We start from the raw sequence: 13,768 nt of genomic DNA on the forward strand, positions 1-13,768 counted from the left end.
GGTAATATAGACGGAGCATACAGGAAATTTAAGGAAAATTTTGTGGTACATAAATTAAAATCTAATAATGTGTCTAACAAAGAGGGTACACCGATTTATAATACAAAAGGAAAGGTTGGTAGGTGGGTGGAGTATATTGAAGAGTTATTTGGAGGAAATGAATTAGAAAATGGTGTTATAGAGGAAGAAGAGGAAATCAAAGAGAATGAAAGGGGAGAAACAATACTCAGATATAAATTTAAGAGAGCATTAAAAGATTTGAATGGCAGAAAGGCTCCTGGAATAGACGGAATACCTGCGGAATTACTGTGCAGTGCATGTGAGGAATTGATAGATAGATTATACAAACTGGTAATATTTATGAAAAAAGGGAAGTTCTGTCAGACTTCAAAAAGAGTGTTATAGTCATAATACCAAAGAAAGCAGGACCAGATAAATGTGAAGAATACAGAACAATTTGCTTAACTAGTCGTGCATCAAAAATCTTAACTAGAATTCTGTGCAGAAGAATTGAGAGGAGAGTAGAAGAAGTGTTATAAGAAGACCAATTTGGTTTCAGGAAAAGTATAGGGATAAGGGAAGCAATTTTAGCGTTCAGATTAGTAGTAGAAGAAGATTAAAGAAAAATCAACTTACTTGGCATTTATAGACCTAGAAAAGGCATTCGATAATGTAGACTGGAATAAATGTTCAGCATTTTAAAAAAATTAGGGTTCAAGTACAGAGATAGAAGAACAATTGCTAACATTTACAGGAACCAAACAGCAACAGTAATAATTGAAGAACATAGGAAAGAAGCCATAATTAAAAAGGGAGTTCCCTAAGGATGTTCCCTATCCCCGTTACTTTTCATAGAACTAGCAATTAATGATGTTAAAGAACAATTTATATCTGGAGTAACAGTACAAGGTGAAAAGATAAAGATGCTACAATTTGCTAATGATATAGTAATTCTAGCTTAGAGTAAAAAAGATTTAGAAGAAACAATGAATGGCATGGATGAAGTCCTACGCAAAAACTACCGCAAAAAAATAACCAAGAACAAAACGAAAGTAATGAAATGTATTAGAAGTAATGAAGATTGACCACTGAATATAAAAATAGGAAGAGAAAAGATTATAGAAGTAGAAGAATTTTGTTATTTGGGAAGTAGAATTACTAAAGATGGGCAAAGCAGGAGCAATATAAAATGCCAAATAGCACAGGCGAAACAAGCCTTCAGTCAGAAATATAATTTGTTTACATCAAAAATTAATTTAAATGTTAGGAAAACATTTTTGAAAGTATATGTTTGGAGCGTAGCATTATATGGAAGTGAAACTTGGATGTTTCACTTCCTCTTTTCTTCTCAGGAGTACCTGAGAAGAAAAGATTAGAAACTTTTGAAATGTGGTGCTATAGGAGAATGTTAAAAATCAGTTAGGTAGATAAAGCGACAGATGAAGAGGTGTTGCAGCAAATTGATGAAGAAAGTAGCATTTGGAAAAATATAGTTCAAAGAAGAGACAGACTTAAAGGCCACACATTAAGGCACTCTGGAATAATCACTTTAATATTGGAAGGACAGGTAAAAGGGAAAAATTGTGCAAACAGGCAACGTTTGGAATATGTAAAACAAATTGTTAGAAATGTAGAATTTAGCGGGTATACCGAAATGAAACAACTGGCACTAGATAGGGGGGAATCTTAGAGAACTGTGCATCAAACCAGTCAAATGACTGAAGACAAAAAAATACAGCTTTTCAAATTTTCTTAATTATAGGAAGCAATCCCTTGTAAGTTATTTTGTCCTCATTACTATTATCTTCTTCAAATCCAAATAAGGTACTTTTAACAATTGTATAATTATTTTCTTATTGTCACTCTCTTCGAAGTCAGAATCAGAAATTTCTAAATCCAGAGTAATTTGTTTCTTCTGCTTTTGATTTTGTTGATATAGCACACTGATTACTCCAAGTTGAATTCCATGAGCATAGCATAATTACTGATTTGCATCAATCAACTTGCTAACTTTTTTTCATCACAGTTAATTTGTTGTTTAAGTAATCTGCTGTGTTGTAATTTCTCCAGCATTGTATGTACAATGGGTAAATTTTACTCATTTTATATTGCACTAAACAAATCTCTGTAAGTCCAATGGTGGTAATATACTTTAAAAGCAACTGTAATATCTTTAACTAGTTGTGATGTGTTAGGTAGAAGAAATGAAATATTAACAATAAAATTAGAAACTATTATTTAATTTATATATATAAAACATTTAACGCAACTGATTACTGTAGTTAAAAATGATGCTTGAAAATGCAACCCCATCAGAAAATACCTTACAGTCTGATGATTGCTATGGTAAGAGCTAAATTCACCTCAAATCATCTCTAGTTTATCTTAATTGAATTTATTATATAATTTATTTTTTTGTTGCAGATTGAAATAAAAGAATTGCAGAGTGATATAGCAGCACAAAAAGCTATAATTAGCAAACATGATCATGAAATAATTACAACTACTCAGAAAAAAGAAAAAATTGCAAAGGAAGTGGCTGATGCTGAATTGGCTTGTATTACCCTTGAACATAGTATTACAAAAATGAAAAGTGATGCTGAAGATGCTAAGAAAAGGGTAATAATTGTTCAATTTAAAAAAAAAAGTTAGTTTTAACAACAGTTAAAACTTTTTACTGTCACTGTAGGTATCTTTAAATTTATATTTATATACTAGCCAGCCCATCTAGCCAGAACCGGACCCTCAGGGCTCAGGTCAGCCCGGGCAATTCCCAGAGCCAAAGAGCTCGCTTTGCTCACCATTCCCAATTTGCCAGAGGGACCGGCATCCTGGACACCCACAGAACTTGCTTCAGTTGTCATTCCTATCTACCAGAGGGCTCCATCCCCTGTATCCCTGTACTGTATGGTATCCTCTTGGTTGTGAGAATAATACTGATAAATATTAATTATAATATTCAGGGTTAATAGAAACCTGAAAAAGGAACTAAATTACAAAAGACAGAATATAGTAACTACAGTAACTAAAGTACACACACCTTCGATGATGAAAAATTCATAACATATTTCTTTGCCATGGTGGCAGAAATATGATAATGAAGTAAAATGATTAATCTATTTTTTCCTTAATCAGTGTCTTTAATTTACAACTTCACCCTCCTTGAGGGCAAAGAAATTATGAATATTTTTAATATCTTAACTTTCAAGGGAGCTAGGGCCTTGGTCGACATCTTAAAACCTTCCCTTCGTAACATGAATGTACAAGGTCTGTTCAGAAAGTAACTGAATATTTTTAATTACACCCCAATGGAGATATTTAGTGACATGCAGGTGGCAGCATTTTGTTCACATTAACTTCTCTAAAACCACATGTTCTTGTATTGTTGATATCATATTTAATTTTTTTATGTTATTGTTAAAGTGCTAGATGCTTACGATAGAAAGGACAAAAATCTACTTAGCGCCTTTTCTTGGATTAAGTAAAGCTCTTGATCATGTATAAGCAAGTTTTAAAAAGAATTAAATTAATTTAAAAGAATCTTATGATGTTGAAAACATTGCTAATCAAAGTTAATGTTACAAGCACCTTTAGAAATGAATCCATATTCAGCAGTGTATTATTATATTAGAAAGATATACACAGGATTATAGTAATGGCTTTATAATTTTATATTAAATATTTTGAAATAAAAGTTTTTGTAATTATTTTATTTCAATAAAAGAATTTTATTTTATTTTGTTAAATAAGAAATACATCTTACAAAGTATTTACTGAAAACCCTTACCATTTTAAAAGTAATTTCATCATATAATGATGAACATACATCAATTTATGCTAGCAAATTAAGCTACACATTCATGTAAATTTAGTATATAGATTTTACCAATTAAATTACTTTTAAGTTCTAAGCAACAGCAAATACTTACTTTTTACAACTAGAGATATCCAAAAAGTTAATTATTTGTACTTTATGCTTTTATTATCATTTGTACTGTCATCATATTACTTAATTTTTTAGTCCAAGAGATAAGTTCTTAAATATTTCTTCATGGGACACCTCTGTTAAATTTAATTTGCAGGGACAAATTTTATTTTTCTGTCTTGTAACTTTATTTTATAACTTTGGGTAATTTAGAAGATAAATTTTGAATAGAAAAAAATTAAATTATGACTGTTAATTTAAAAATTTATAAAAACCCTTAAGTTTGAATTGAAAAAATGTAAAATGTATTGTCTCTGTAGAGACAAAAAAAAAATACATCAAAATCTAATGTATCGCCTTCATAGTGTCAATAGATTCTCTTTTCTTTCTTTTTTTTTAAATGAAATAATTATAAAAAACTTTATTTCAAAATTTTAATTTAAAATTGTATCGCCATTATTACTTTGATCAACTATAAACATGAGTTCAGTTATCTAATTTAAAAGTAGAAAAACAACTTAAGAATTTATGATGTTTATTCGTTTATGTATTGAATTAAACAATAAAATTATCATATCAGATTTTCATTTTTGTGCTAAATTAGTAAAATGAAAAATCTGATTTATTAACTTATAAAAGGCATAATAATGTTAATTAAAATAAGAGAAGAAATTAATAAAAATAATAATAACAAAAAATAAAATAAAATCTTTGCGGGCTCAATGGGTCAAAATCCCATTACAATATATATATATACACTTTTTCCCATAATGGGTGATTGAATGGAAAATTAATAGGATGAGGACAGCTAGTTATGTGCCCCTCATGTAGCTTTCATTTAAAAAATTGTACTGGATTTATAAAAGTTTGGACTGCACAAATAATCAGGAGTGAGCAGTTAATTTTTTTGTTCTCTAAATTGGTTTAACAGGATATTGGAACAAATGTTTTATTAAATATTACCTCCTATAACAACTTGTATTCTTTATATAACTTATTCTTTTCCATGTAAATTATTTTTTAAAGGTTTAAAGAGAAAATTTTGGATGAATTTTTGTAATAATCCAGTTGGTTTTTTAAATTTATTAAACAAATTTGGAAAGTACCAGTCACAGTCGGACTTCATCCTTGCAAAGCATGCTAATATTTGACTGGAGTAACCTCGGCATGATTGGGTGAAGATGGTTCGATTCATGATCTTGATGTACAGTAAGGCCACCAATAGCTGACACAAGTACCAGATAAAAGTCAGCTAATCAGATATTCCATTTATTAGATAAATCCCTTAATTTTACTCCATAAATTACAACAAAATACACCCTGATTCAATGTTTGAATCGTTCGTCTTAAATTTAAGATGAATTATTGAATATCTTAAAAATTCATTTAATTTTTGTACTTTTTCCAGCTGGTTGATATGGAAAGTCGATATGAATGGATAAAATCAGATAGACAATTCTTTGGTGAACCAAATGGTATGTATGACTTTAAAGAACATGATCCTAAAGAGGCCGGACGTAAACTAAAAGTACTTGAAGAAACCAAAGAAAAACTCAGTCGTACAGTCAACACACGTGCTATGAATCTTCTTGGAAAAGAAGAAGAAGAGGTATATTGATTTTTTTTTTTGGCCGCTATGTTTAAATTACTTGAAAAACATTAACTACTGTATTCACAGTCAATAATGTCTTTTAAATTTAGAATTTAAGGAACAACAGATCTTGCCCTGTACACTTCAGATTAGAAATATTTTTTATACCATTTCAACCTTTATTTCTGTTGTATATTTATATAAAGGTGTAAAGAGGACTTCTGAATAAAAATCTTTAACGAGGATTTCAATATACAAAAAAATATTTTTTCAATCATGAAGCATCTCACATCATTCTAGGAGTAAATCCTTATTGGTTCTATATTTTCTGTCTTTGAAAAAAATGTAAAATTTATGGTTCTTAAACATACAACAATCCCTCTTATATTTCATCTAAAGGTGTAACAGGAAATTACTTCACCAAATAAATTGTTTTTTTTTTTTGTATTTTGTATTTATGAATATAGGGTTTTTGTTTTCTGATAAACACTATAAATAGCTAGAAAGTATTATGATTTCTGAAATTACTTTACAATAAACTACATACTGGTTTCATATCATGGTTACTGCAGTTCTATAACAAACAAGATTAGGGTGTGTCAGTTGCGTTTATGCATAATGAATGATTTAGTAATAAAATTATTTATTTCTGTTACCTGTATATTAAAAAATTTTAATTTGTCAAAAAACAAACATTATAAAATTAATAAACCTAAAATTTAGTTTTAAATTTACAATTAACTAAAAAATAGTTGAAATAATTTTCTTGTAATAGATTGTATAAAATTATTAATTCATTAATTTGCACATATCAGCTTCTTCAATCTCTTTTCCTCTCTAGTAGTGCAAAAAATGTATGAGTTGTTTTATCCCATCTGTTTTTAGTCATTTTTTTTTTACATTTGATCAGTTTCAAGACATTTTTACAAAATGATATGTTATTGTTGAATGAATTCATTAATAATTCACACTAACAGTAAACTTATAAGCGCATGATTTCTTACTTTTGTAATAAGCATTTAAGTTATAGATTAAAAAAAAAAAACATGAGGGGGTGTCTGATAACTCGAGGCCAGTTCAAGTGATGAATTGTACATTGTTGAGATATCATTCTTAATTTTTAGTATTTATACTAGAAACATACACCAATTTCAGTCAGACAGATACGTTCATAATTATGTTATTCGCAGCCATCAAGTTGATCAGATGTTGTGATTTGTGAAAATTGGATGAAAGAAAATTTTGTGCAGTCAAATATTACTTTTTGAAAGTCAAAACACCACAGAAAACTAAAACCAAATCAGATAAATATTACATAGATTCCTTTTTGTTCATGTGAGTTGAATAATCATATACATACGTAAAATTTGTTTTACCATATATCATTAGTTATTTTTTCTTCTGGACATAAGCACCTGTGCATAATTACTCCTGTTAGAAAAATATTGTGTTTTATTAATATCATTGTAGGCATATCTCAATACTTTCATATTCTTCTTTGGCTCTGTCGATAAATATTTTATTACATATTCCCAAACACCACTTCTAAACGAAGTAGTGTTAATTATAAACAGTAGGATGAGTCCATTATTTTTCAAAATGTCATTAATGGTGTATATTTTTTTTTCAGTACAATGAAATGATTAGAAAGAAAACGATCGTTGAAAATGATAAAGCTAAAATAGTAGCTGTCATTAAACAGTTGGATGAGAAGAAAAAGGATGCACTTAGGGCAGCTTGGGAAAAAGTAAATAAAGATTTTGGTTCTATTTTCAGTTCTCTACTTCCTGGAGCACAGGCTATGCTTAAACCTCCTGATGGAAAAGATTTGCTGGATGGACTTGAGGTACGAATGTGTGCATCTATATAGATATAATTCTCTAATATTTCCATGAAGATCGGTTATAGCAAATTGAATGTCCCCTTTACTATTCATTTGTAAAACCAATAATTCCAAAATGCATGATGTGATCGGCTTTTTCTGCCCCTTTCTGTTCTGTACTAATTCAATTACAGCATATTTGTTTCCTTCACTTTTAACCTTCTACTTTTTTCCTTACCAAGTCAACTAACCATAGGTGACGTAACCCTTGATGAGTGAATAGTATTATATGAGATGGTTCCTACTGTACTAAATTACCTTAAACACTTGAAGGTTGAAATTTTGTTTTAATATTCAACAAAATGTGCAAGAATATCCTTTGAAGAGCGGTATTTTATTTTTTTTTTGAAATTGTGCTTCATGGCTCAGATGACCTATCTGAAAAATTGATTATGAATCTATAGTTTTTCTTTTGTTAACCGTGAATCCCAAAATAATATTTTATAAATCATATATTACATGAATAAATTTAGAAAAAACGTAAGCTTTAAGACAAACGGTGTATACAATTTCTATCCATTTCCACTAATTATATACCAGACTTCTAAAGCCTGGCTTTTTTTGTCATATTCAATTACTCCTTTACAATGTATGTGCTACTTGTATCTATCATAATAAATAAATGAATACCTTTCTAAATTAATTTTGTATTCTTACAGGTTAAAGTTGGTTTTGGTGGAATATGGAAAGAAAGCCTCGGTGAGCTAAGTGGTGGCCAAAGATCTTTAGTAGCATTATCACTTATATTATCGATGTTATTATTTAATCCTGCACCTATTTATATTCTAGATGAGGTAGATGCTGCTCTTGATTTATCACACACTCAAAATATCGGTCAAATGTTGAAAGCTCACTTCAAACATTCACAGGTAAACTTTTTTTCGTATTAATTATTATCTTTGAAGAACATTTATCTATTTGATAAAAGATATATAGTTCAATCACTGTATTCCGATTATTCAAATTTCTACTGATTAAAAACAGAAAAAAAAACAATAGTAAACAGTCATTATGTTCAGTTTTAATTTAAAAACTTCATTTTGTACCTTTAATTTTGATTTAAGTGTACATCAAGGAATGTCTGCTACAATTCAGATATTCATGATGTATAACAAATTTAGATACGTAACAGTTGAATAACTAAATCTTAACAAACCATTGTACTTCCTTGTAAATAGTAAAAATAATATGTAACTGTTGATTATTGTAAAGAGTTTTATAGTAAATGATAACCAGGATAAAAACAACATCAGTAAGAAGAGAAATAAATAGTTGTATCTTCAACCCATTTTCCTGGTATTATATCTGCCATATATAATGTAGAAATTATATAACAAGTTTTAAGAGTAATTAAGAAGAAAGTTTTCATGTATCTAATTTTTTCCATCGATCGGTTTCAACATGGTACTTGTTTTTAAATTGCTGCTTTCGTTCTTAGTAAAGTTTTTTGAGGGGCTGACCTGCATGTATACACATAACAGTTGCATAACTTTATAACAGGATAAAAAAGAGGATTGTAACGTAAAACATTTTTTCTGACCTCCATGGCAGATCGTGAATCATCTTTCATTCTGATGATACTGATTTCAAATCCTGGATTGGCTTAGCATTTTTCATGCACTATAAACATAGAATATAAATAAATAAATTTCTATTAACGTTTTCAATGCCGAGTCAAAAACACATGAATTCACTTTACTGACTGGGTTTTTGTCTTTTTTTATTATATTAGCCCTAAAAATAATGAAGTCATTATTTTTACTTTCTTGTACGAAGTAAAGAAAGTATTATGATTGCAAAAATTTTGGTTTTCAGATTTCAGTGGAAATATCCATTTTGACCATCCCTCAATCCATTTTAATTAATTTCGGCGTGATGTCTGTACGTACATATGTATCTCGTATAACTCAAAAACGATTAGCCATAGGATGTTGAAATTTTGGATTTAGGACTGTTGTAACATCTATTTGTGTATCTCCCCTTTAGATTGCAATTGACTGAACCAAAAGTATCCAAAAAAGACCAAAATACAGAAAAAAATTTGATTTTTGACTTCTTAACTGCAGTAATAAGCCCTCATTGAGAGTTTTTCAATGATGTAAGTGGTACTTATTTTCATTGATTTCAGAGTTATAGCCAAATAAAATTTTAATTAATGAAATATTTGGATCTTACAAGAGGAGGCACATTGGTTCAAATCCGACTTCTCCTTTTTTTTAACTTTTTTTTTTAATTACACTATATTGATTTATTAATAATTATTAACCTCTGATTGTAACAAAAACTTTTAAGATAAATAATAATTCAATAATAACAATGAAAAAATATCAGAAGGTATTAATGGAATAAAATTTCATGTACTTTTCACTTTAAAAAATGAGTATGAATTTAATAGAGGCATACAAGGAAGTCGTAGGGTCTACATCAGATTTTTTTTACATTTATTACAGTTAAAAATAACCTGATTTTATAAAGTAGATATTTCAAAGCATTCCATATTATCTTCAGTCTCATTATAATAATTGCCAACAATTGTATGGTGTCGCAGAACTCCCTTTGAGGTTTTTTTGAAAAAGCTTGTTTTATTTTGTAAATATATTTTTAAAAATTGTTAATATGAAATAAATGAGTTCAAAACAAAAAGCTACTAATTTGTTACAATACTGAAATGAAAATTTTAAAAGAATAAAAAGCAAAGAGAAATAATAATAAAAAAAATAAGTATGTAATGTTTACAACACAGTAATTTGTGGTGACATGATCTTAGTTGTAGTCAAATGTGGAACTGTGGCGGATACAAGTGCATTCACTGTTGAAGAGCATTTTTTAGCTTGTGTGTGGGTCTACAAACATACACACACACTGAGAAAACATCAAAGAACATTATGAATAACTTCTTTCTGTGTCTTGGGAAATAGTCACCATCATGGCAAACATTACAGACATGGAAGAGAAGGCTTTTGCAATGGGAAGTTTTTTTGATGTGCCAAACAGTGGGAGGTCAAGCACTTGAGCTGAGACGTGTGCTGTTGTGGAGGCAATGATTCAATTATCACCGATGAAATCAATGTGCAAGCGTTCTGCAGAATTAGGCATTCCAAGATCAGCAATGCAAGACCATATGCAAAAGGATTTGAAAGGTAAATGTTTTTGTCCAGCCACAGTGAATGAGTTGAGTGACAATGACCTTGATCAACGTGTTCATGCATATCAGTTATTTCTTGAATGAATGCTTTCCAAGAGCAAATGATAAAATGAACTCATATTCTCAAACAAGTGTGCGATTTGTTGAAGCTCTTGTAACTTAAATGATTTTTCTGGGCTAAAAACAATCCCCACTTTTTTCAGGAAATCGAACATTATCCATCTCATGTTGTGATTTTGGCTGGGTTGACAGGCAAACATCTCCATGTTCCTTGTTTTTTCGAAGGTGCAGTAAATCAAAACAAATAACTGAGAATACTTGAGTGCTTGCTTCCAGAATTAATGGCAAAAGAGATTACTGACATACATTTCACCAAGACATTCAGCGCATTTTGCTTTGAATTTCTATAGACACCTCAATGAGATTTTTTTAGATCGCTGGATCTGACATAAGTCAGAAGAGTTACTGGCTCCATTACCTTGGCCAACCAGCAGCCCTGACTCCACCACACCTGACAGTACACTCTGGGATTTTTTAAAAGAAATAATTTTTAATAGAAGAGATCTGAAAACACAGATAAGTCACAAGGAGCAGCTCTAAGATGCTGTGCAGTCAGCATTTGAAATGATCACCCCGGATATGCTATTGCGGATGAACAATCGGACATGGAGGCACATACAAATGTACTTTGAACAACCAGACATGGAGGCATATACTAATGTACATGTGTAGACCCACACAGACCTTTTAGATCCATATAAGGTAAGGTATTGTTATGAAAGTATCCTAATACTTTCATAACCAGTGTAAATGGACTAACCACCCACCCAGTAAACAGTTACAGTGATACATTGCTATATTTATTTCACAAAATAAATAAAAATGTATAAAATATTGTAATAATTTTATTTTTTTTAAATATACGAACATGTAAGTGTAATAGAAGAAAATTTTTCTTCACATGGCTGGAGCTATTTTTTGTATTATTATTATTTTATAAATATTATTTTAACAGTGATAATAATAATATTTATTACATAATAAAAACAGTTTGTAGGTTACAATACAGTCATCAATTTCCAACTTAGTATCCCTCACACGTTTGGACACTTTCTTTATATGGATAAAACTAATTCATGGGAAGTGCTTGGGCAAAGGAAGGTTTCAGTGTGTTTATGATAAAAACAACCAAAATGTAAGCAATGAACAGTAGTATCATTTCTGTGTTTCTTTAAAAAAAATATATTTTCTGATATTTTAAATATTCATATAAACTTAAACTGCATTTAAAAAGCATCCTACGGTAAAAGAAGTAGCAGTACTGTTCAGTTCTTCGTTAAACTTAGACTTTTTGAAGTTTCTGCCAAATTAAGGGTTGGCAAGTTGTTTGTTTTTATTTGGCACTGATTTCAAAAATTAAAATATTTAATATATATGAACTTATTTAAAAGCAATCTTTGTAAATATTTCATGGACTTTATAATTTGCAGTAGTTCATGCAACCTATTTGGGATCAACTATATGTTTAATTTTCTTTATAAATATGTAATTGTGTGTGGTGTAATTATTGAACATCAATGTAAATAATATTAGTAATAGTGTCTTTATTGATTACAATTAACATAAAATAGAGATAACATCTGCACAATACTCACATGACCATCTGAGTTTGCAGTGATATTACTACATACAAAGATTAATTTAAGGAGATTTCTACCTTACCGGGTCGATATTTTTTTTTACATCTTCTGAAAGTATACTTTCAAAAATATCTGTTAATTTTCATAATATTTAAGAAGTTGTAACGATTAAGTAGTAAAATAGTCTTGAGTGTCTGCCCCCTATTGTTTAAGTTTACATTTTAATTTGCAAGTGCATAATTTTTTTTTATTGTTGTAACAATTTGTATTTTATTTTTTATATAAAATAAATGATAAAAAAAAATTATGTATTATGCCTTATCATTGTTAAAGCATTTCTACTATATATGTCTTTTCCATTTTAAAAAAAAATATATTTTCACATGTATAGTTTCTTTTATAATAATGTTAGCATATCTAAATTTAAATGCATTCTTCTTTTAATGCAATTGTTGTATAACTTAAATGTGTTAAGAAAAGCAGGAAATAAGTTTGTCTTCACGTGTAACTTGTAATCAGACATACTGTTGTCGTAGAACATTGTCATAATGAAAACTATAAAATAAAAATAACCAGTACATAAATAAGGCTACTTACAGTATGTATTATATACTACCGTCTGTAGCGAGTTTTGGCTGCAAATGTTGGGGAACTGCTGTAGATTGAAAAAAATAATAGGTCTGAAACAAGCATCATAGCTCAAAGCACATAGCATGGTAATATAAAAATGAAATTTTGTAGCATCTGAAAAATGCCTTCCCTGACCAGTATTTCAACCTGGGACTTCCAGATGAAAGGCTGAGATGCTACCATTCCACCATGGAAGACAGTAATTATTTGATTAATAATAATTGAGTTTTTCCTCCCTCATTAGTACCGTCAGTATTATCACTGAATCTCAAAATCTTTTTATTTGTTCTTGAATTTTTACTGCACAATCTAAATTTTTAATCAATAAATTTTATTTTGTTCCAGTTTATTATTGTCTCTTTAAAAGATGGTATGTTCAATAATGCAAATGTTTTATTCCGTACAAGATTTGTTGATGGAATGTCAACTGTTATCAGGACCACACCTGATAGCAATTAAAAATATAAAAGACTAAATTAGGAAGATGACCATGAATGTAAGAATAATAATTCAGAATATAGGATGTTATCTTCTAATGATTTGTACAGATTGTAAGATTATTTATTACAATAAATTAAATATCACATTTCTTTTTGACTATATAATTCTATATCACATCCATATGTGTCTATCCATAAATTCAGTATTTATTCTATTTTTTTATGTGCTAAGAGAAATGTGTGTAAAAAATAAATATGTGTGGTGTGGGTATCAAACTAGCGGCTCAAGATCCCAGGAATAAAATGTTAAACAATAATTTATGGGGTATATTTTATGGTATTATACTTTATGAACAGTACTTTATGGTGTTAGCAGGTACTAAGAATAGAAAAATTTTAAACGAGGGAAGAAAATCCAAGAAAAGAGGTAGCTGAACTATTTTTGTATGAAAGTGAACAGTAAAATTACGTGTTTAATTTGTAAGGGAACTATTATTGTCAATAAAGAATACATC

At 29.3% G+C, this 13,768-nt stretch overlaps 1 protein-coding gene across 1 annotated transcript in view; it reads left to right on the forward strand.

The window, feature by feature from the left end:
- SMC2 (structural maintenance of chromosomes 2) overlaps positions 1-13,402 on the forward strand; it is a 68,094-nt gene extending 54,692 nt beyond the window's left edge. The window contains exons 14-18 of the mRNA XM_075355956.1: positions 2,425-2,619; positions 5,334-5,534; positions 7,147-7,362; positions 8,058-8,267; positions 13,159-13,402. Coding sequence (XP_075212071.1) covers positions 2,425-2,619; positions 5,334-5,534; positions 7,147-7,362; positions 8,058-8,267; positions 13,159-13,272 — 936 coding nt within the window. The 3' untranslated portion in view covers positions 13,273-13,402. The remainder of the gene's footprint in view (positions 1-2,424; positions 2,620-5,333; positions 5,535-7,146; positions 7,363-8,057; positions 8,268-13,158) is intronic.
- The last annotated feature ends 366 nt before the right edge of the window (positions 13,403-13,768 follow it).

This window comes from Lycorma delicatula, chromosome 2 (assembly GCF_047948215.1).
Source record: "Lycorma delicatula isolate Av1 chromosome 2, ASM4794821v1, whole genome shotgun sequence".
Lineage (NCBI taxonomy): Eukaryota > Metazoa > Arthropoda > Insecta > Hemiptera > Fulgoridae > Lycorma > Lycorma delicatula.